The sequence below is a fragment of the Pholcus phalangioides genome, unplaced genomic scaffold (assembly GCF_987345545.1).
Source record: "Pholcus phalangioides strain wild (caught in Gottingen) unplaced genomic scaffold, Ppha-v1.0 ptg000027l_1, whole genome shotgun sequence".
NCBI classification, from domain to species: domain Eukaryota; kingdom Metazoa; phylum Arthropoda; class Arachnida; order Araneae; family Pholcidae; genus Pholcus; species Pholcus phalangioides.
In genome coordinates, this window is record NW_028301617.1 from 5,787,067 (window position 1) to 5,812,861 (window position 25,795).

General features: G+C 37.4%; 2 protein-coding genes across 2 annotated transcripts in view; both read left to right on the plus strand.

Moving 5' to 3' along the window:
- Nucleotides 1-16,944, plus strand: part of LOC149068254 (uncharacterized) — a 37,420-nt gene extending 20,476 nt beyond the window's left edge. Inside the window, exons 3-4 of the mRNA XM_089251908.1 lie at nt 11,469-11,540; nt 15,280-16,944. Coding sequence (XP_089108034.1) covers nt 11,469-11,540; nt 15,280-16,138 — 931 coding nt within the window. The 3' untranslated portion in view covers nt 16,139-16,944. The remainder of the gene's footprint in view (nt 1-11,468; nt 11,541-15,279) is intronic.
- The window catches only part of LOC149068255 (uncharacterized), a 49,540-nt gene continuing 35,050 nt past the window's right edge, over nt 11,306-25,795 (plus strand). Inside the window, exon 1 of the mRNA XM_089251909.1 lies at nt 11,306-11,540. The gene's annotated coding sequence lies outside the window, so the exon portion shown is untranslated. The remainder of the gene's footprint in view (nt 11,541-25,795) is intronic.

The following is a 25,795-nucleotide window of genomic DNA, read 5'->3' on the forward strand; positions in this document are numbered from 1 at the left end:
TTTTTTTTTTTTTTTTTTTTTGGTAGCTTAAATACGCACAGCTCCTTTTTCTTCAGTACAAAAAAAGTTATATTCGTCTTGGCCACAACAGAATTAAATTCTTTGAATTCTTTAATGAATGAGTCACCCACAAAATTCACTTTATGCGCCCAGCATTGGTAGTCATGCAACGCGCCGAGTCTGATACTCGATCCTTTATTTTCGTATTTAGTTCCATATTCTTTTAAGATGTCAATTATAGCTTGGAGAAACTCACGGAAGAATTAACGATAAAATTTAGATTATCGAGATTTCGCAGAAAAGTAGTAAAAATTCAAATTTTTTTTTTTTTTTTTTTTTGCATTTATTCATCAAAATTGGCAAATTTCGCATTTAACGCATTTAGTTCCTAAATTTCGCATTTATCGCATTTAGTTCCTAAATTTCGCATTTATCGCATTTAGTTCCTAAATTTCGCATTTATCGCATTTAGTTCCTAAATTTCGCATTTATCGCGGTTATTTCGTAGATACGAAATTTACGTACCCCTAATAATATAAGTGTTACTCATAATCGCAGTAATAAGTATTACTCATAAGAACTTATCGTGAATTTTTTAATTTACTGGAATTCGAAGTGGGGCTTCATTTCCCGCATTTGGCGACTTTTCTGCGTTTATGAGTTGGCGGCTTAGTATCGGCATCATTTTTGGAAATAATTGGCAATGGCCTTTATTTGCCCATAATATTTCGGAGCTCAATTTCCCTGTATTTTTCTCCAACAGACATGGTCAGGCTAGCCGTACCAAAGAGGTGCACATAAAATTATTGAATTACGCAAGATTTTTTTTTCCTAGTTTATTTTTGTGGTGCTCCTGAAGAAATTTTTTGGGGGCCCCCTGCTCCGATTCACCAGAGAGTGTTTTCAATATACTGTGTTCGCAATTTTTTTTTTTTTCAATCAATATAAAAGTTTCACATTCCGTCCCTGTGCAATGCCGTTTAGTTCGGGAAGGAGAATATATTTTTTGGGAACCCTCTTCTCAACCACCCTGGACTTATGCAAATATCTTTTATACAAATATTTTGTGTCTATGTATGATAATTTGATTGAGGCGGTGCTCGTCCCCTCCCTGCACGTATCAATGACTCCCTGACACCGCTAGAGCCTGACTTCGATCTGGGGGGGGGGGGTGGGGGGACCATGAGCAAAGCAGAAATTGGAAACCCTGTGAATGATGTCAGAGGTGTTTGTTGGTTTAGCAAGTAAAAATATGTTATCTGTCTCATTATTTGTCTTATTTGCTTAATTAGTTTCCTTGATCACTCATCCCTCGAATTAACCACCCTCATTTACACAGACTGTAGGCATCTCGTTAGGTCACTCACTCCCTGATACATAATCCCTATATGTCTTCCCTCCACTCGAAAATACGCCTCTGTCTCTAAAGTCACTCTCTTCATCACTCGCCGTGGTTGCACACTTCTTTGTTCACATTATTTAGGTCAATATTTTGGTCGTTTACTGACCCGGTCCCACGCTCTCTAGGTCACTCCTATATATGCTTACACACTCTGAAGGTTAGTCTTTTGGTCACTCCTATTCTTACACACTCTCTAGGTCTCTCCCATTCCCGTGAAATCTCCAGGTCGCTCTTTTGGTCATTCGCCGACTCGGTCCATTGATCTCTACGTTATTCTTTTCGTCGATCACATTACTGCTCACTATTTTTTGTCACTCACGTGCTCTCCAAATGCTCTAATTCACTCTTACGATCACTCACAGACCTATTCCTACACACTCTAGGTCACTCACATGTTTGCAAATTCTTTGGATCACTCTTGACCACCATTGGCAAAAACTTGTATGCACTCATAAACCCACATGCCCTCCTTCATTATATTTTCCGAGATCTCCATAAGTTCCTACGCCTATAACAGAGGTTTCAGGAACCCCCCCCCCCCCAAATGTTTTCAGCCCTTCCATTGTTTACAATAATTTTCTCTGTGTATTGATCGCTCACTGACCCGGTCATTTGTTCTCTCGGTCACTTACATACTCGCAAATACACAGTAGGTATCTCGTTAGGTCACTCACTCCCTGACACATGTGGCGGCGCTGCATTCGATATGCAAAGTGATGATGCGATCGTTTCCAGTCATCTATTGCCACGCCCTCATCCACTATATAAGAAGGCCGCACACTTCAATCAATGCTATAATATTTTTACTGCAGTATGTTTTAACATTTATGTTTGGTTAACTAATAATTTTTGTTCAAGTTTAAATAAATAATGTTAAGTTAGGAAGTTCTCAGAGTTTGACGTTCTTGGATATGCCTCTGGTTTAATCGAACACAAGCGGTCAGGTCGAGACCTTAAACCAACCAAACACATAATCCCCCATAAATCTCTAGCAGAGACATATAGGCCTTCTCACGGGCGGTTTTTAGTCTTACCGCCCGTAAGCAAAAACAAATTTTGTCATCCTTCTCTCTCTCTCTCATTCTACTAACTTACTTGGTCACCCATTACTCAAACTTCGCCGCCCTCTGATTTTTGTGTAGATGGCAGCATTGCGATTCACAGATTTATTGCACACATCATTATATTCCCGATAATGAAAGAAATAATTTCAGAGCTGATAATAATTCCACTTTTGAAATTATACTTACTCTTCACAGGATATTAACGATGGTCTATGAATAAGATATTCTATATTAAAATTCTTTATAATTAATTATACAATTCTTTATATAAAACTTTTCCATTTAAGCCTATTTCTCTCGCAAGTATGAAAATTTTAGTTTCACTGTAAATGCTTTTTTCCCCCCGATTTAATTCCTCACGGCATTGACAATATGTTAACAAACACGCTTTTTCAACAGTGAAATTTGTTGTATCTGAGAGTTTCCTCTCGTATTTGTCTCAGCTAAACATCATCAAATACAACGCATTTCGTCGTCAAAGGATTTAAGTATGTTATATACAGGGTGCAGGGCGCGTATGGCGAACCGTTGATCCTTCCAGTTACAAAAAGTAGCAAAATAGCGCGTAGTAATTAGAACTTTATTCATGTTGCTAGGGGTTGTATAGTTATTCAAATGGAAAATATTAACTTTTTATTCTGTCACCGCGTGCGCCCCAGAATCCAATTAGGAAGATGTTTCCCCGTCTCTCCTGATGTCAACAAAGAAGAAACAAAATCCATGTTTCTAAGTGCAACATTCACTGAAATATCCGAGAAACGGAGGAAATTTGGGGAAAAAACAGCTTTAAATGCGGGTAAAACGGGTTTTTTTTTTCACATTTGTTACAGCATCGGCATTATAAATTATGTTAATAAATTATCAGTTATTTTGCTGAATTCAGAATTATGCTGCTAAATGGTAAATTCGATTGCTAAATGCTATTGGTAAATTCTGAACTCGATTGCTACATTCTACTTGCTAAATTCTATTGATAAATTCTGAATATCATAGCTAAATTTTAAATTTTATTTTCAAATTTTAAATTCTACTGCTAGATTCTAAGTTATGTTGCTAATTTCGGACTTAAGCTGCAAAAATGCTAAATTCTATTACTAAATGCTGAATTCGATTGCTAAATCCTACATTCGATTTGATCGCTCATTCCTCAAATTAACGGTCCTGGGTTATAGGTCATTATGCCCCCCTCCAAAAACACGCCTCTCTCTCTCTTTCTCTCTGTCTCTAAAGTCACTCTTTCCGTCATTCACCATGCTGGCACATTTCCCTGATCACTTTTATTTTGGTCATTCTTTTATTCGTTCGCTGACCTAGTTTCTGCTCTCTGGGTTACTCTTTGGGTCTCTCTCTCTCTCTCTCCTATACTTACATACTCTCTACGTCACTCTTTGGGTCACTCCTATGCTTGCATACTCTCTACGTCTCTCTCATTCTCGTGTCATCTCTGGGTTGCTCTTTTGGTCATTCACTGACTTGGTCCATTGCTCTGTACATCATTCTTATTGTCGATCGTGTGACTCCTCACTGCTTTGGTCACTCACATGCTTTCCCCATTTTCTAAGTCACTCTTACGATCGCTCATCGACCTTGTCCTACGCTCATGCCATGGTCAGTCACACGCTTACAAACTCTTATGGTCACTCTTGATCGCCATATTCCAGGGGTTCTTAACCTATGGGTCGCGAGCCAAACTTGGGTCGCCGGGCTCGCAAGATGGGTCGTTGTCCAAATCCAAACAGTCCATATACATTTACAATCAAGGACTCTGAGCTGCGGGGGTTCCGAGAAGGGTCGTATGCATCCACTAAGCCATGGACTTCTAGATACTACTTGTAAGAGGCTTTGTTACAACCCAAAGTTGATTGGCAGGGGTTTTCGAGGTAGGTCATAAAAATCTACTAACAGCCAGGGGATCTTGAGCTGTGGATCACTACCAGGATTTGTTTGCCAGGGGCTTCCGCGGTGGTGTCGAACAAATTCAATTATATCCAGGAATTTTTGAGCTATGAGTGACGTCCGAAAGTTGTTGTGCAAGAGATTATGGAGGACGGCCCAAATGTGATTCGCAGGAACTTTCGTGATGAGTCGTACAGGGGTACAACAGAAACGGCGACATGACCGCAGAAAAAGATTGCTACCGCAGGGAGTCCCCATCGAGGGGTTATCGCACCAACCTCTCGATGAGTATAAAAAAAACAAGCCTGCCGTTCGGAATCGGCAATAAATTGTAGGTCCCGGTCCAATAGTGTATTTACGGGGGGGGGCTGATCGGGCTATAGCACAGGGCGGCAAATTCGAATGGGCGGTGAATTTTGGAGTATAGAAAGAGGGGAGAGAGAAAAACTTTATTTTTAATTCACGTTTCGTAAACGCATGGAAGTGTCATGTGTCATTTCTATCGTAAATAATATATAATAACTAAACCATATTATTTAATTTTTTTTGTGTTTTTCCCACGCTGATTGCCGTTGAAGTGAAAAAATATATGATTGTCTAAACTTCCTATTTACAGTGTTGTTCACCACCTTTCCAAATAGTATTGTCACAAGTAGAGGTGAGAGGGTGAGTAGGCATCCAGCGAAGCAAAGCAGCACTCATTTCAGATTACTGAAGGTGCTGGAAAAAAGACAAGTTCTGTCGAGATCCCCTAAAAAAAGGGGGGCCCCTTCTTTAACCCGGGTTATCTCCTTTGGAGGGCTTTCTATGGAGGGTGTTGGTACAGTGGTGCTTACACTGAGAGATGTGCGACGCGTATGTTCATTTTTGTTTCAAAAACACAATTTCCAAGAGATTGGCCCACTGCATCACATGATATTCAACTGTCAATTAACCGAGTAGCACTTTTAAAAATGACAAGCATTGCTGAGGATGTAGCAAGAATTTCCGAAATTAAAAATAAGCATTTATATTAAACTAGCTGATACCCGGCGACGTTGCCCGCCCCGTAAAAAATTTATATATGTATAGCTTTATAATTATATCTTAATGAAAAAAATTTCTGCATCAAGTAAGAAAAATTACTTTTATTTTTAAATATTTTAATTAAAAACTTCAGGCAATCGCTTGTGGATACACACAATATTTTTTCTTTTTCCATCTGGTGTGTACATGTAGAAATTTTTTGGATTACCAACACGCGACGAAAAGCTGTCCGTGTGAAAAACAGGGCTCAAGTAGGTTGATACCTGCCACTGGTAAAGACTGGCCTCGCGCTTTGTTGATTGTCATGGCAAAAGTTGAACGAATCGGGAACTGTAATCGCTTTAAAGTGAATGGCATTTCTTCAGTGATGATTGGGATACGTGGAATGAAGACGTCTTCTCCTTTGGCGCATCCAGTTAGAATCATTGCTTCAATGATGCAATTGTGCAATTTCTTCACGCAGAGTCTGTTGCCATTGCAGAGTCTCGGTGTCTCCAAATTTCTTAAAATCATTATAGGTGCTCCGACTTTGAGGGTCAAGTTGTGTGGTGGCACACCCGGAATATCCAAAGGAGTTCAGAAATTCTGCAGGATACAGAACTAAATGTCTGTGACAGTGTCAACCGATTTGTAAGATGTGGAGTCTCCTGGAATAATTTTTAGGATTTTTTCGTTGATCTTGTTCACATTGTCATTTTTCGGTGCCAGAATCGCTCTCAGAAAGCCACTCGTGATTTTGGTCATTTTGTTGAATGTTTGGGAAGACTTTGTCTGCAAGTTCTTGAACTGAGTTTAACAACTGGCAAAATCCGTTTGGGAACGTAATCGGTCCAGTGCTTGGGTCTACTGGTTGGTCAACTGATGTGAAAATGATAGCAGTGCTGAGTCATTTTGCAGTTTAACTCGCATGTTGGTGGATAATGATGATTTTTTAACTTCGTGCCAGAGTGTTTATGATTCGAGGCAAGCATTGAGTTCATCAGTTGGCGTTGAACATTTTTATTCCCAGTTTTGTCAGCGACGTCATACGTTCAGCTTGTGCAGCGAATATTATTCAAACGCCTTTTAAGCATTTTTTAAATTGAAACTATACCTATACGATGGGCGGTTGATGAGGTAAAGGCCGCATTAGCACTTACAGGATACCCTGTATATAGGCTAGCAGAAATACCCGGCGCTCTTCCCGGGTTTTCTTCAATTACTGGTAGGATTGGAAAAGTGACAAACCATTATAAAGGAATAAACTGTTATAATAACAGAATTAAAGGTGTGACAAACCATTGTAAAGGCATATATACACGTCTGAAACGCATTGTTGGAAACCACGGTAACCAAAGTAAACGTTCCGAAAGTGATTGTTGAGGCCCCAAAACCATTGTTGCACGACAGTTTTTCGCCCATTTCGGGCATTTGCCCAGCTCTGACGAACTTTTAAAGTAGCCTACGGTTCAATCCCGGACCGGTTTGGTATATATGCAAAATCTGGCGACGATCGGTCTAAAACTGTAGATTTGTATAAAGAGCATACATACATACATACTTTCACATTTATATATAAGATTTCATATCAGAAATGTGCGGTAAATGCCGGCCTTATGTTCATAAACAAAATGTCATAAATATTGATGGTTCTTTTTTTCGATACAGTGACGCATGCGGTACTGTATTAAATTACACGTACCGCAATAAAAAAAATAAATGTGTACATCTTGAATATACACTCTGTATATTCAAGTAATACAAGCATTTAAATCACATGAGTGAACAAACCACTGGCGGCCCCATCTGCACATTTTTTTATCGGTCCACGAAACAATTTTGTAAAAGTATTTCATTATTTCAAAATATACTTTAGGACGTGCGGTTAAAGGTAATATGTATAGATCAGAGGATTTAACGGCGGGCCCCCGACATCTAAAGGACCCCGAAAAACACAAACTTCACACTTTTTTCTAATTTAAGGGGGGGGGGGCCCAATATTTTCTTTCGAGCCTGAGGCCTCGTCCGACTATTAATCCGCCACTGGTATAGATATTATGTAATGCATAATTGATTTTTTTGCTAGACTATAACCAAGTACGCACAAAGTAACTCGGCACCATTGATTGATGCTGAGATACTTTCATATTCGAATGTGATGCACCATACATTTGAATTTAATTTATCAGTGTTTTTCATCGATGTGTTGATGAGCACCCCCCCCCCCCCCTCACCCCCGTTATATGCCAATCATTAGAGGACGTTCAAGTATTACGTAAGCAAATTTTTAGCTGTTTTTGACCCCTCCCCCCCCCCTTTGTCAGAAAAACTAAACAAAACCCTAACCCCTTCCCCCCCCCCCCCGGCAGCAAAATTTCGTCATCGATGACCCCCACCTCCTCACGTATAATGGTGGGATCAGAAACGTACGCGGGAGGAAGGGGGGCATATGAGGCTCGTGCGTCTTCCCCCCCCCCCCCAGACGAAAAGAAAATTGTTTTTTTAATGCAAAAAATATTTTAAAAAAAATTAAAATTTCGAAAGAAAATATCTTTTTATATGTTATTAACTTACTATAATCGATTTCTGTCAATTTCAATGCTATTTAAAGGGTAAGAACTCAAAATTTCTCTTCACAAAATTCATTGCGACCCACCCTTTAAGCCATACATAGTAAATCCTTGACCCGCAGACCAAATGTGGTCCTGAAGGTTATCTGATATGGCTTGCCCCCCATCAAATCTAATGTTGTAAAAATGAACTTAGCGGCACATTTACAAATTGCTTAAATGACCCGTGGGCACAATTCCATTATGTACACAGGTTTTAACACAGAGTAATAATACTATAGAGTGCGCGCGAGGGGTTACAATGTGAAGCAAAGATCCGGAGTCACGTGATTCCGGTCGAAAGGCTGGTCAGGGAATCTCGCTGGCAATGCTTTCCTTATGGCTGTTCGTATGACGATCTCCAAGTGCTGTCTTATTTTTCATTAGAATGGTCACCACGTGTGCAGCTTTCGGATGTTCTGAACGGTTTAGGAAAGGAGGAACATTATCCTTTCACAAAGGAATACTTTTTTGCTTATTCCCCTTCTTATAAATTAAAAATTGGAATATTAAATTGACGATGCAATGGATTTCTGACGTAATCTCAGTTTCTAACGACTCCATTTTGGATTTAATTCAATTAAAGTTCCAAGTTTTGGTAAAATTCAAATGGCATGAATCATTATTAAATGTTTTAATAGAATTTTTGGCAATAAATGATTGAAATTGTGAGTTTTATGAAGTTTTAACTGAAATATACGTCTCCGCAAGATTTGGCGAGATTTGGCGAGCTAGTGAGTTCATTCGAGTTTTGCTCAACTTGGAAGAAAATATGCTTTTCAGATGGAGAAATTTATGAAAAATATTCTATTTAAATAGAATGTGAGGAAAACTTCCCCCCCCCCCTCTAGACAATTGCAGTTTTGCATAAAAATGCATAACAACCTCTAAAAATAATAGTATTTTTACCCCTCTTCGTAACGGTTATGTTTGCATATGCTGATAAATACAGCAAAAGCCAACATGAACTAAGCCGATGAAAAAAAATCTCTCTCTATCTTCGCATTTATTATTAATTTAATTTTTATGGCGAAATATGTGTAGTGCACGCATCTCATACGGACAGAACTAAGTTGTTGAAATAAAGTGATATTTCAGCATGGATTTTTTCCATATTCATTAAACTTACTAACTTCATTTTGAGAATTATTCGATTCATTCGTAAAAAGTGATAAATGCTACGAAATTCATCAAACTTACTAAAAATATTGGTAATTATGCATATATTTACCAACTATTATGCATAATTTCTGAAGATAACGCGCACTACGGATTTATCAAATTTACAGTAACATAAACATTATATATTTGTTGTATACAATATTTTGTTTCCTGTGTGTGTATAGATATTTAGAAAGCTATTAAAAACTGTGCCAAAAAAATTTATTTCATGAAATTTATACTGTTTATATTCACTTCCTTCAAATATTATATATTCAATTAAAATTTAAAAACCCATGTGTTAAGAAATTATTAAGAATTATCACTTAATGGAAAATAAATAAATTCCGTTTTCCAATATTTGTTTATTTTATAGAATTTATTTTTTCAAATCTGATACTCCCTAAATATTTCACATAAAAATGAGTGAAATTCATTGAAAAAATGAAGGAAAGTTTTCATCAACTTGATCGAATTGAGTCAAATTTCGTTACAGCAACATCCTAGCTTCTGCGAAAACGCGCCAAATGTAATAGCGCAGAACCTGTTCTTTCCCCGACAATACTGCTCATCTTTTCTTCACGTTCGACAAGTTTTATGAATAGCGTGCGCGGTCTATTTATATCTTAAGTCTATGGGTTTTAACCTGGGATACGCTCATTGGCGAAGATCACAGTGACGTCATTTAAGATCGAGGGAAATTCTAACTCCGAACCTTTCTCGTGACGTACTAGCCGAAGAGCCGAACATTACCGATTCGGAGCTATGGCTGTTACGTTTCACAACTTATCGCCAAACACCAGGATTCATTAAAGATCACGATATGATATTGCAAATATATAAAATTTTATAGCAACATAATATAATTATCATAATAATGATATACAATGTAATATTACAACTCAAAAAAAACATGCTTTCGACTTCTTTATTAAAAAATAAACGGCTTCGCTCCTCCGGCCGTTACAGGGGGCCCCTGCCCCCGGACTGAAAATATCAACTATGTTGCCACCACTACCGGAAATATGGCAAAACTTTTAAGTTGAAACAAGATATTCCAAAAACAGACCGCGGGTACCACTATTAAAAAAAATAGAATTCGAGTGGAATTACATTAATATTCGAACCCACAACCTTCTACTCACAGACCCCGTACTCTAACAATTACACCGACTGGCACACGCCGATTGCATTTAAAATTAGATATATGTATTGTTAAACGTTGCCAGGCAGTATATTGGCGCTAACTAACAGTCGCCCCAATAAATATGTCGCGCGTGCGCATTACATCGAGTTCCGAAGTCAAGATCGGGTGTGACGATTTAGTGACGTAATAGTGATCTTAGCCAATGAGGCGCATCCCATGTTAAAAATCCTATGTACGGTATGGAATTACGCGACCCGTGGCACAAAAAATCATTGTTCAGCGTGAACATACTGATTGGTTAAAAACCTGAAATTCAGGTTTTTTGACCAATCAGCGTTTTCACGCTGCACACGGCACAGAAATTCTACTCCTAGGAAAACCCGGCTTTACGTCGCGTCTGAGCAGCACCTCCTAGAGATAGGCCTCTGCACTGTTTGCCATAAACATCATTCAGACTACCCAGCAAGTTTGCCACATTTTGAAACAGAGCATCCTATTTCGTTTCTTCTTATTTTGGCGTAGAATCTTCCTGATAGGCTCACAAATACCGCATAGTGATTGGATATGGGGCATAGAAATCGCCAGTTCTGAGCCCTTTTCCTCACAACGTTGATACTGGCACGAGCAGGGAATTTTTTTCCCCGAATATTCTGAGGGGGAAAATGGACTACTTACTGACGTCACAAGCAGACTGCAGAGACCTTCTATCTCTAGGAGGTGCTGGTCTAAGACACGTCTGTTTTTTTGGTTTTTTTTTGGAAACTTCGCAGCGGTATTTCAACTTTGAGGTGAGGTGTCTTCGACATCTTTGCCAAACAAAGACATTTTTGCAAAACAAAAAAGTCCGAACGGCCTGAAGAAACCGGGACCGTTCCTATAAATACGGGATGGAGACTCGACTGTATTACAAACAAACAGTAGATGGCGTTTAGGCGTAAAGCCCTGTATAATTCAAGAGGCACACTACGAGGGCGAAGATTGATGACGTCGCATATCACGTGATAAACAAAAATAATAAACATTAGCCGTGACAAAGGAGACTACCCGCTGCCATTTGGTATTTGTTTTTCGTTAGCTGTAGTTAACGAATAACGACTCGTTTTCCACAATCGTATTTAAGTTTTAATTGGCGATCGATATTGTTTTCATTCAAATAATTAGTCATTTGTGTCTATTGATTGCAGTTCGCTAATCGATTCTGCTGTCGTCTGCCTTTTTGGAGCGAGGAGAAAGTTCCCGCACATTAGGAAGAAGAGGTAAGCGTTATTTGTTTGTATTTCTATGCCAATTTGTGATGCCATTATTAATTAATAATTATTAATGAGCCGTTGTAAATATGGGAGAAATTATCGTGTGTATATTTAAAAAAAGATTTTAATTTTTAACGCCGTATTGTGAATTTAGCAGGCAAAAAAATATTTTTTCGGAAAATTATGGATATATTTTGAAAATTCTTTTCGATTCACGTCAAAAACATAGATTTCCCTCATGATGAGAAATATTGACAAATAACAATAACATTCGTTAATATTAAAATAATTTTAATAAAATTTCCACTTTTCTTGCAGTTTGAAGCCACAATTACGTTTTTTAATTAATTTTTTTCTCATTTGTTACTGGAATTTGTTTTTTGTTTCACTCAAAATACTAATATATCCTTTATATTCAGAACAATAAATATTGAAATAAATAATACCAAAAGTATTTTGAACTAAATTCAACAATTGCTTGTACAAATCAAGCTTTCCATTCCAAAATAATATTTTTATATAGAGTTGCAAAATGTATATTGTGTCCTTGATTCAGATAACTGATCAGATATTTTGTATTAGAATGGAATTTTAAATAATAAATGTGAGAAAAATCCACTGCTTTTAAGAATAACAAATATATAGCCTACTGTTCTTGATTCAGATAACGGTACAGATGCAGTATAATCCGGTTCGAGGTAGCGCTAGTAGCGTGGGCTATTTAAATGACGTTTCCCTTGTTGTAATAGTATTTGAAACGGAGTAATTTCATTTTCAGTTGTCTAAATGTGTCTTTGTCTGGTCTCACTAGGATTATGTTTCCGTCAAGTTGTATTTTTCTGATATATTTATTCTCATTATTTTTTGTAACTTCTGCCCTTCCGTTTTCAGTGTCGTAAAGGGACATCATTATTTTAGTTCAATATTATTTTAAAGAGTCTGGATACCCAGAACAAATATGTACAGTAAAACCACTCCTAACGGCCGCCACCGAACAGTGGCAATCTCCGAACAGCAGCGGCATTTTTTGCTGGAACCGAATGTGTCTCATAGACTTGACATTACATGTAATTTCTGAAACAGAGGAGCTGACATGAAAAAACATTGGAGGGGGCTGAAAGTTGCTCGTCATTCCGTATACGCAAGAGTGGGAGGGTGCATTACATTGTTTTTTTTTCAGAAATCATTGGGGTGACTGAAATGCCCTCGGCCTAGTCTAGGTTCAGTATGCTCTGAACAACAGCCACTTTGGATATGGAGTCAAGAAAAAATATACATATTGTGATGCAAGAAAATAATTTTCAAGCTGATTTTTAAGGGAGTTTTCCCACCTCCCCTGAACTTCATGGTGGGGGGGGGGGGAGATTATGTATACTTTCTTTTCCTTTGTATAAATGCTAGATGTGTATATTGAAAGCAATAGAGAGGGAAAAAACATGAGATCATAGGGGACAATAGAAGACCTGCCGTCAGCACTCTAATCACTTGAGGATATGTAAGTTATCTGATTTCTAGAAACCCTTTGTTTATTCGGCATTACCTACTCCAAGGGACGGTGCTTGCGAAAAGGAATAGAAATATCCGGGGGCATTAATTTTTTTTCTTTTTCAAACAAGTATGTACGTCAGTGCTTATATCTAGAAACATTAAATTGGAGTTAGGAAAATGGTCTTAAAAGAAACAGAAAAAACACTGTCTTGGTCCATATCAGCATTTCTTGCCAGGTCATTTCTGTTGTGTTCTGCCTCAGCCCTGCAAACCTGAATTTTTGGATGTCATAATTGTGCTGCAGATTGATTATTCAATTATTATAATGTTACCAAAATATAATCGTATATTTTAATACAATCAATTATATGACTATCTTAATTAGTTACAAAATGGATTGAAATTTTGCATGTTGTATTTGTATATCAGAAGTTTCAGTTGTTTTGATTGTATATTCCAACCTATATGTAGAAAGACATCATTCTCCCCCGTTAATACAACAGATTTGGAAAACTGACTGAATGAAGAGACATCAGTGTTTCAGGGAAGGGAAAAATTCATCTCTACCATCACAAGGACTCAAACCCTGGTCTCTTGTTTGCCGGATGAGTGTTTTCTATGTATTTTCTCGATATACTGATGGCCCGGATGTCATTTGCGAGCTATTAGTATAACGGTGCCACTGTCCAATGCAGAAAGCTATTTGGCATATCATGCTTCAAGAGGGAGAATTCTGTCTTCATAGTTTAGTTGGTTGAGCACTCGTCCGGCAAACGAGAGACCAAGGTTAGAGTCTCCGCGAGGGCTGGGATGAATTTTTCCTTCCTGAAACACCGATATTTCTTCATTTAGCCAATTTTCCGAATCTGTTGTACATTCCAACCTATGCCATTGTAAAATTTTACATATCTTGAACACTCAATTTTTTGCAAATTTTCAAAAAACAATTCCATTTTTAACACCTTGCGCGCATGATAAAAGCATGAAATCAATGTCATTTAATAAAAATTGATCCTGTTGCATATTTGTAAGTGTAGATGGCACTAGTGAAATATTTTGTAGGCCTATATACAGTAGAACCCGCTAATCCAAACTAATTAGGACCGGGACCTGTTTAGATGACCTCGTTTGTCTTTCAAACATGACTTTTTTTTTAAATTGTAATAATAGTGAGTATATCTACAGGTGGGATAAGATTTACAGAACAGATAATTCCTTTTAACAATGACCAAAACAGTTGCGGGGAAATTGAAGTGATATTTTTTTACCCACCAATTTTACATATTTTCTTCAGCCAATAGACCACGGGTGATAAAAACGCCAAACAGTTGCACGCCAAAAAATCTTGCTTCGATATCTCATAAAATGATGAGAATATATGTCCCTTTCCATTCTCCAGAAAAATGGAAGAAAAATTTTGTGAAAAATGTCATTTACTTGCCTGCAGAAGCATATGTGATGGAACCTTGCAAGAGAAAACCTCTGAAAAATTATGACCAAGACTTGGGTTTTCAACGATACTCAAGAAACAACGAAGGAATCAGACGAAATTCTTCCAGCTTTTAAAATAAATTCCTGGTTGTGAGAAAGCAGAGGAAAGGATGTGGGTGAAATTATCATTAGACTCCAAAAGCACTAAAATTTTCATGGATGCAGAAATCGTCTCTGACGTTTCAATCAGCAATGATGCATCATCAAGCGATGGGTTAGATCAGTGGTTCTCAAAGTGTGTTTCGTGTCTCCTAGAGACAAGGGTGACTCGATCTTACCTGCCACCCGTGAAGACTACCTTGGCGGGAGGCTGACAGAGCTATATTTTAGGAGACTTTGGGATAAGCCTGTTTTGTTTTTAGACGAAATCTGCATACCATTCTCCACCGAGAAAATTTACATGACCATACATCCTGCTTTTGAAGAAAATGTTACGTTTTCAAAGCAGAGTTATCTTTTTCTCTCTCGTTATTTTGCCATTCGTGATTCATTGCATGTAATTAGATTAGTGATGATTCGATTAGTGTAATTGACTGATGCTAAATGGAGAGAATTTAAGATGAACACCAGATGTAATCATGATTGAATTTATATTATCAACCGGCTGTGATGATGACGGTGATTTTTGTTTCCTCTGTAGGCGACTGGAGATCTCTATTGAAACTCATCAAAAACATCTGGTAAATTGGTGCAGATAATACTTATGATGAAAATTTGACCAATGGTGTGTCTCCTGCGTCTTATAAAAACTTGTCTTATGACAACTAACAGCTCTCAAGATAATTCACGATAGATTGAAGTCATTTGAATTTGCTGACTGCAATAAAGCAGTTTTGTCAAGATTGATTTCTTACAGGCGCATGATGTCGGAATCTGAGGAGAAATCAAATGAATGTGATCTGGAGAGGGAAGATGTTCCTAATCAGCTTTGCACTGAACGAAAGAAACATGAGTGTAACGTATGTTGCAAGCGATTTACGCGAAAGTCTGATTTGAATGTCCACGTGAGGCTACACACCGGTGAGAAGCCACATGCATGTGATGTCTGCCAGAAGAGATTCTCACAGCGTTCAGGCTTAGTTTCTCATTACAGGACCCACACTGGGGAGAAGCCCTATGAGTGCACTCATTGCGATAAAAAATTCACGCAACACACTCGCTTAGTTGTTCACAGCACGATTCATACTGGAGACAACTTAAATGAGTGTGATGTCTGCGGGAAAAAGTTCCGGTACGATTCGGATTTAAGGAGGCACAAAGGAATCGTGCACGATAGAGAGAAGCCATATGATTGTGAGGTTTGCCGTAGAAGATTTTCGCATATGTCTCACTTAAACATGCATAGAAAATTGCATCTTGGAAAAAAGCCCTACAAATGTGACGTTTGCAGTAAGAGTTTTTCTCGTAACAATCACTTAAAAATGCACATAAGAGTACACACCAGAGAGAAACCGCACAAATGCGAGGTCTGCAGTAAAAGCTTTTCGAGTACATCTCAGTTAAGCAGACACAGGAGAATACATACTGGAGAAAGACCATATGAATGTGAGGTTTGCGGTAAAAAATATGCAACAAATCACAGTTTGAACCTGCATAGGAGGATCCATTCTCAAGAAAAGTCATAGGCCGTTCGGAAGAGTTTCCTCTTCACATGAAAATTGACATTCAAACTAAGCATGTTAAGAACACATGCTTTTTTAGAAATAATATATGGTGTTGAAACCGAAACATGTGATAAAGTTCAAATAATTTTCGACCATATAGTTCTCACAAAAAAGAAGCCTGGGGGACGTTTAATGTAGGCACTTGCCCCTTTTTTTTCCTGAAATTCGTGAATTAATTTACAATTGTAATTGATTTATTTTAAGATTTCAACCAATGTTTTTCCTCCGGGGGGGGAGGAGACATTATGCCGGCAAAAAGTTATTTTCGCAGAGACTGGCAAAAAGAGTATTAAGAAAAAAAACATTGGACTCAGTGTTTATTATATGTAACCTAGACTTGAAATCATTACGACAGTCAACTTTATAATGTTGTGTAGTAAAGTAATCTGGTGGAAAATACATTTACAAATGAACAGAGACACTGTCAATGCTTGTTATAATTACCCCATGTTATAGTGATCATTCCATTACAATAGCACAACACATAATTTTTGATAGGTCGTATGATTTCTTTAGGATTGAAATATTGAAAATTTACGTCGGGGTCATTCAAGTATTATGTCAGACATCCTTCCTATTGATAAGTTCTCTATATAGTCAGCATCGATGGGGAGGAGGGTTTCGGGTTTGCTGACTCTTGATGACAAGGGGGGAAGTTTGAATAATGCTTACGTCATCAACTATCCTTGATACAAATATGAGATATTCTTAATGGTGTCTTATTCGGTGTACCAGAAACGAAAACTTTTCGCTAGTTTGTTGGCACCTGAACTAACATCCTTCCTATTGATAAGTCCTCTATAGAACCAATTTAGCAATCTCTAAATGTCTCGCTGATCCTTCAAGTAAGCTGAAAATGTGTCCAGGCCGCTCAAGTGTTCTAGAAATGTGTATTGGGCCTCTTAAAGTGCTCTGAAACTATGTCGTGTGTCACTCAAATGATCTGTAACTATGCCGTTGATTACTTAAATAATCTGGGAATGACTCACTGGTAACTTGAGTGATGTAGAACTGCACTGCAGGCCGCTTAAGTGCTCCAAAACTGTGCCACATTCCACATAAGCAATCTCTAAATGTGCCACATTCTACATAAGCGATCCCTAAATGTGCCACAGACAACTTAAGTGTTCTGGAACTGTGCCACGGGTCACTCAAGTAATCTGTAGATGTGTCGCGGTCACTTAAGTGATTCGTGAACATGCCCGAGGCCTACTTGAGTAATCTAAAAATGTGTCACAGACCACTTAAATAGTCTGGAATTGGGCCACGGATCACTTAAGTAACCCACGACACATCTACAGATTACTTGAGTGACCCGTGGCACAGTTCCAGAACACTTAAGTTGTCTGTGACACATTTAGAGATCGCTTATGTGGAATGTGGCACAGTTTTGGAGCACTTAAGCGGCCAGCAGTGCAGTTCTATATCACTCAAGTTACCAGCGGGTCATTCCCAGATTATTCAAGTGATCAACGGCATAGTTACAGACCATTTGAGTGACACGCGACATGGTTTCAGAGCACTTTAAGAGGCCCAATACACATTTCTAGAACACTTGAGCGGTCTGGACACATTTCCAGCTTACTTGAAGGATCAGCGAGACGTTTAGAGATCGCTGAAGTGGTTCTATGGAGGACTTAATAGGAAGGATGTTAGTTCAGGTGCCAACAAACTAGCGAAAAGTTTTCATGCCCGAGGCCTACTTGAGTAATCTGAAAATGTATCACAGACCACTTAAATACTCTGGAATTGGTCACTTAAGCGATCTGTAAATGTTTAGTTAATTTTCACCAAAATTAGGTTTGAGGTGGCAGACCACATCAGGCAACCCTGTGCTCCATGTTTGGCCTGCGGGCCATGAGTTCAGCATATATGGCTTTGAGGGTGGGTATTAAAAATAAATTTGATGGGGATTAATTCTGTGGATGGGGGGAGGGTTATAATTTGGTGCTGAATTTCAGCTTTTTTCCTTTGCATTATCAAATTAGTTTCAAAATTGATTTTCCGAACTTTTCACTTTTCTGAACACACTTCGGCCCAAATGTGTTCAGATAATTGAGAGGTTTTGCCGTAAATGTGGGAAGTATCGATTTGTTTTATGCTTGGCAACAAAGCTATTTCTGTGAGGATGCTCTTAACTTTTTTAAAAAAAATTTTCAAGCTATGGCAAAAGCAGCACGAAATTTTTGGAATTTATAGCAGGATATATCTGCCTACATGAAAGAGGGTTGCTATGCCCTGAAAAAGTCAAAGAAGCATTATTTTGGCCCTCTTTTTTGGTTAAAATTGCCTTGTTTGGTGCATAAAAATTTGTTCTGGCGCCTAGATTTTTTTTTTGTGATTTTTCCAGTCTTGCTTTACATGCAAGATGTCTGGCATCCCTGAATGAATGAGCGCCAGGGCTTTGCCACCGGTCTTATCCCGTTGCAAGGTATCTCTTCCAACCCAGCTTCGTGGCAGAGCCGGGTAGGAAGTGTATGCACCTGCTAGTTTGAGTGCGTATCTAGTGTCTTGTCTTATTTTTCAATGCTTTCATCTATATATCAAATTGTGAGTGAAGTGTAAAATAATTGAATATTTGTACGTTGTGGGCCTGTTGCTTGCTGTGACAAGACTTTTTATCAAGGAGATCGGCTCGCGTTCAAGAAATCTGGCTTCCCTGGGAACCCCTCATTAATTGACCTTATTGGAACTCCCTGAGTAGGACAGAGTATTACAATTGGTTGTTGTAGAGCAACTTACATTCCGAAATTCTGAAATCAATGAATATGCAATATATATTTGAAAAATATGAACTTATTTCTTCACAGGGTTGGGTTCCGTTCCCCCAGAAAAACATACGACTATATTACAAGACAGCCAACCCTAGTTCTTGTGGCATTTGTTTTAATCCAAAAATATTCCCACATTTACAGCTGCATCATGTATTTTTACAATAGCTGTGTGCCATTTTGACCATTCCTGTGATTCTTGTAGAGATGGAAAGTTCCTATAGTTCTATTACTCCCAAAACACTATAAGAATAATAATGGCCTAATAGAATAGGCTCCAAAGCAGAATGTTTTGCATTGTTCTGCAACAACCCTACAGCTGATAGGAAGTGTTCTTCCGTAAAAATTCTCATAAAAGTGTTTTCTACACTTCTATTAAAATCCTCCTAGATTGTTCTGCATCAGCACTTATTGTTCTGCGAGGTACATCACAGTTTTCGACACATTCGGCTTTGAGGCAAGAATAGGAAAATAACATACAACTGTCACATATAAAAATGTTTAAAATATAGAACTAGTTGCGGTGGATGTAGCAAATCCAATCTATTCATGTTGGGATGTATATATTGTGAACCAACTTAGATAGTTTTTATTTCCTCCTCTACAGGGACTTGGGAAAAAAAAGGCTGTCGAAACTTTCCTCCAGAAATATCCAACCAGTTGCTTGCATCCTTCCAGAACCTGCTTTTTTGATATCACTGTTACAAATGTGTCTATTGATGTCAACAATGCAGATTTATTGATGGCAATATGCAACAATTGTGGTGTGTGTAAAATAAAAGTATCTTCAGTGAGCAGAAGCTGTCATGTGTGAGAAGTCGTCTTAGTCTGACGATTGGATCTAAATAGTTTTGTTCAGCTCCTTTTCATGCAAAAGCATAATGATCAAACTAGAGAAGTCAAATGAATGCGATGTTTACAGCGGAAAAATCGCACCGAACTCGGGTGTTTGTGATAAGATCGACACTGGAGAAAACAAACGCAAGTGTACAGTTTGCTGCAAGCTGTTTAAACGGAAGTATGATTTAAAGGTGCATTTGAGAATACACACTGGTGAAAAGCCATATGAATGTGATGTTTGCTGCAAGAAATTCAGTCGGCATTCGGGTCTACTTTTACATTACCGGATCCATACTGGGGAAAAGCCGTATGAGTGTGCTCATTGTAACAAAAGATTTTCACACCGTAGCCACTTATTTGTTCATAGTTTGATTCACAAGACAGACAACCCACATGAGTGTGACATTTGCGGTAAAACATTTTTGTATGACGCACCCTTGAAAAAGCACAAAGCAGTTGTACACGATAGTGAGAAGCTATATGAGTGTGATGTTTGCGGAAAGAGATTTGGGTATAAATATAATTTGAATACACATAAAAATATGCATCTTGAAGAAAAACCATTTAAATGTGATATTTGCAGTAAAGGTTTTGTGTCCAACTCTGGCTTGAGCCTGCACAAAAGAAAGCACACTGGAGAGAAACCATACGAATGTGAGGTTTGCAGTAAAAGATTTGCTTATCGCCGTCAATTAAGTGCACACCAAAGATTTCACATGGGAAAAAAACCGTTAGAATGTGATGTTTGCGGTAAAAATTGTGCGACGCATAAAACCTTAACGTGGCATAAAAAGACCCACTCAGAAGTGAAATGCAAACGCAGTAAAAACTCTTTAAGACCGAATTTCATAATCCGGACTTCTATAATTCAGTCTGATCCATAATCCGGACACATTTGCCAGGCTGCCTTTTTCAACTTACATATTTGATGTCCTCGTTTTTTTCTTCCCAAAATCAGATTCATTTGTTTTCATCTATGTACGTCGAGGCTGGACAAATCCCAGGCACCAAGTCGCCATGACAACTAAAAAAATTGGCACTGGCGCTTAAAATTTTCTTTATGTAGTTACTAAATTGCAGGCTGAGAGCTGCGCAAAATGTTTGGAATTTATATCGGCATATCTGCAACATGAAAGAAGGTCAGTATGCCCTGAAAAAATCAAAGGAAGCATCACTTGGGAACATTTTCTTTGGGTAAAAAGTTTTTCGTGCCCGAATTTCTTTGCGATTTGTACTGATGTACATATTCTTTCTTGTTTAAAACATTTTTGAAATGTTCTTACTTTGAGAGAGAATTTGTCACAGAGAGTGAAATCTATATGAATATGGGCAGTCTGCAATCCAAGCAGATTCGCCACGAGAGCAGTTTTCTGAACAGAGCACTGACTTGTCTATTAATGTAGGAATGTGCACGGTTATGTCAAACAAGTGAATGTTAAAGATGCGGCTTGGAGTGTTGCGCAGGCTTGAGAAAACGTCACTTTTCCAATAGCTTCAAACAATAAATATTTCCCGCGGGGTCAAATGTGGCCCTTTGAACATTTTGTTGTGGCCCGTCTGAGGTTTTGAAAAAATTGCTACTTGTACTTTTATCTAGAAGGGATCATTTTTTTCAGCTCTATGACAAAAACTGCTCATTAAAAAATTAACAGTCGAAAAATTTGTTTCTGTTTCTTTCGACCACTTGAAGTCCTGTATAGTAGTAAACCACTCAAAATGGCCAAAACTGATATCAACCAGGATAGTTGAATAGGTTTTCTGCATGATCAGAATCGCACTTGGTCAAAGTTAATGCAACCTTGTGTGTTATAAAAAAAACACATTCTGATGTGTGTTAAAAGTAAAAAATTGATCATAATTTGAAGTTTTAATAATTTTGACCACTTTTAGCCGGTGGCCTGATCAAAACCAACTTTGACCAGCTAGAATTACAACCCTGTTGGGAGGTCACACAGGTGGATGAAAGATTTTGGGGGGCGAATGGGTAAATTTTCCAGAGAAGTTTTAAATCACTAGCTTTCTTAAAGCATTTTAAATTAATAGAAATAGGTTAAAACAATATATAAAGGTACGTTATTGTTCTTCAATGTATTTAATTTGTTTTTTTTTACAAAAAATATTTTGTTTTTATGTATGCCCCTGCTTACTCCTCGGGGGGGGGGGGGGGTGTCAGCAAAGTCTTTCAGATAGGGACCAGTACCAGTCTGTGGGAAATGGGTCAGTACTTTTGTGATGGGGGGGGGGGAGAAAGAGGGGTGTTAAAAAAATGATAAAAATTCTGCTTGTATAATGCTCCAATAGCCCCATATTAAAGATTGATACACAGATAACACATGATTCCTCGAAAGACTGGCTATATAACGTAAAACCTCAATAAGTCGTCACCTCATGTTATCAGAAAATTGTGATGGCTTAAGCAGAGTGACAACGCAAGCGAAGTACCATTTCAATGTGCGGTATTGCGAAAATCGTATCAATTTAAACTAACATAACATTTATTAAAATAGGAATCAAAATTACAATATTAATAAAATTTATAGATAGCAAAAGAAAAATAATAGAAATTTTTTATCTTTTTTGATCTCTTATTATGTTAAAATATGCGGGTACACATTGATTCATACTAGTAGTTTTTTTATTTTAGACTAATCAGAGCAACTGTTAGAATACTTGCTTGTCTTCACAACGGAACTCTATTGCACATTAATTTTATATATACATGAAATTTAATTGTAGTGTTTTAATTCTTCATCAGTAGTTCATGAAACATCTACAAGGCAATCTCGAACACAGGATACACTTTTGACTTGGAGGAGGGGGGCTGGGCAGGGAAAAGTAAACATTAAAAGACCGCAACTTTGGAAAGAATATCTGGTTTTTCAACAAAGATATTTTGTTTAAATTTGAAGCCCTAAATTAGTGGGAGTCCATGCAGAAATCAGGTCTAGCTCGAACAGTCCCTAATGTTTCAAAAACCTTAGTCGAGAAATGAACTTCCCCATCGTAACCTTCGTTACTTAAACTGTCTTGTTTTGGTATATAGGATTTTATGGTGACTTTTAACCATATGGAAGGGCTTTTAACTAGCTCTTTTTTAGTGCATGCAATAAACATAATCTATTCCTCTCTCTCAAACTTTTTCATAGTGAGGAGTAAACGAGTGTTTAATAACATTGTTGTCTATGAAAGCTGGAAGGGCTCGAAGAAAAACGATGACTTAACAAGGTTTTACTATATATATATTGGAGATGATTACAAGGAAGAAAATTCATCTCTGCCTCCACGGGAACTCGAACCACTCTTGTCTCGCAAACAAGAGACCGTGGTTCGAGTCCCCATGGAGGCAGAGATGAATTTTCTTCCTTGTAATAGTCATCTCCAATATATATATTAACGAGTGTAGAGGACATTTCTACATAGATAACACTTGATCAATAATCTGGAATCATGTAGGTGTCTCGAGAAAGTCCGGATTAAGGAATTTCTGCTGCGACTCACTTTCTGGAATTTTCTTTTCTCTGTGTTAATTGAAGTTCTGTAAATCTGAAATTCAGAGCTATTTATTGATAGGACATTTTTCAAGATATTTCAGTTTCTTTACCCATGTTGAATTGCCTGTATGTTGTTTCATTGATAAGAGATTTGCTCTGAGTGGCCTAAGAAAAGAACAGAAATCGTTCTGTACAAGATTCGTTATTTTGCTAGGTAATTTACATAATTTATAAATTGTGTGTTAATGGGTATGACTGTCAATATCCATCTCACATATTCACCTAGCTCAATTGTTTTGTGTTCAGTTTTTTAGCGTGAAATGCATTTTAACACACCCTCTGTAGGTTGTTTTTTTCCTATCAAGGGTTATTCATAAACAAAATATTTGGTAATTGCCTTGACACTTTTGACAAGAATTGGTGATGTCCAGTATTAATTATACCAGCTTCCCGTAATTTTCTCGATCATATCGATCACCCTAATTATAAAGAAATGAAAACTTCATCCAATCTATTTGATTGTCTCTAATCAAAATTTTCATCAAAAAAGGTCTTGAAAATGCCAACCTTGGCTGGAACGACAAAATTTCATGGAATCTTTATGGTTATAACCGAGTTTGGATGTATTACTTGTTTAACGCTGGATATGCTTATTGTTTAGTGTCCATCTATTCTACATAGGAAGATTGGTAATGCTCCTGGAAGCCACGAGGCTCTATCTATCATTATATCTTATCTGCATTAGTTACTGCTTCGACCTGTGTATTTTGTTTGAAGGGATGTCCGAAAATGAGTCGACAGCTCACCAAGATAAATGAATTTGCGTCAAAGCTACACGACAACCCGGGAGGGGTGGGGTGATGATGAATTTTCCCTTTCTTATCGGCTTGTTTTTTTTTCAGGGTATAGACAGTTCCGCACACTGAAAATATGGGAACAAATCTGCACAGTCTATTCTCGCACTTGCGAAAACAAAGGCCTTTCTTGTCTTTCTTTTTCTGCTTTTCTTCCGGTCTTCTCCTTTTCTTCTCTACCATAAAGGACCACAGTTATAAGTGGGGCTGTATCCACATGAAATTGTGCCACTGAAATGATCTTTCATGCATTCTATAATGGGTAAATCAAATCCAAAGATCAGAATGCCTATCTTGGGTTTGGAAGAGAAATCTAAATATGGTGATTTCGTCATGAGTCGAGCGGAGGGGGATTTGGAGGACAAAAAAGAAAGATGCAAAAGGTATGCTAAACTAGTCAAATGTATTTCAAACATTCTGCTTAATTATTAATGCATGAAAGATATTTAAAAATATTCCGAATCCATAGCTTATATTCAAAAATTAGTGTGAACTTTTGCATCAGAATTTTAGTATGTGTTCATGTATAACCGGGAAATTAAAAAATATTCAATAAAAAAATTATTACAATACTTCATAGCTAATTCAATTTTATTACCCATGTTTCTCTTTTTTCAACCGAAATATTCTTCATGCTTCTTCATAATAGCATCAAATTATTTTCAAATTAATAAACGAAATATTTTGCAGGTAAATTTTTGGTTATTATTTAACCATTACAGTCAAACCTCGTTAGTGCATCACCCAGTTAACACATGTCACTCCGCTTACCAGACCACTTTTTGGAAGTCCCAATTATCCTCAGGCAGGAATTGGTACAGCTATGGCTTACTCCGTTTAATGAGTCACTCTGCTTATCAAGTCATATTTTTGCTCCCCCAAGAGTGACTCATTAACAAGGTTTGACTGTATATCTTATTTGGAGCTCTGATCCCCCCCCCCCCCCCATCATATAAATGTGCTTTTGAAAATTTTAAAGCGGGGTTTTTTCAACGGGAAAGTAAAAACTTGGTACTTTGCTTGTTATACGCTTTATCAATAAGTGTGATGAATTTTAGGACGTGCACCTTCAAATGATTTATTCCAGAGAAAATGGCGGAGCAACAAAACTGTTCATTTGAAAGAGAAAAAAGGGTTTAAATATTTCGTAAACAATGATGACAGCATATATATTCAGATTTCAAATCGGTAAATTATTGGTTTATTTTATTAGTTAATTCTGATGCGTTAAAACCAGGGTTGGTAAAAAACCAGTTTTTTTTAAATAAACCAGTTTTTGTTTTAAATAGCATTAACATTATATTAAAAACAATGAAATTTCTCAAAATCATTCAAACTTATAATTAATTTAAATAAAATGTTTATTAATGTAACTAACACTATTCCCATATTAATTGATCAATAAATATTTCTTATATTTTAACAAAAACCAACTTTTGCAATTTAATTATTTCTTGCTTAACTCAATGGATTACCGTGTGTTTGAAAATTCTTTTAATGTTATTATTAATCATATAATATATGAAGATGTTTTCTCCAATTACTTTCAGTATACTTAATCATGAAGCTATTTTGCAAAAACTATAATAAAAATTAGGTAAATATAATGTATTTAATCAAGCGTAAAGAATGCAGATTAATTAACAATGATTTATGATATAC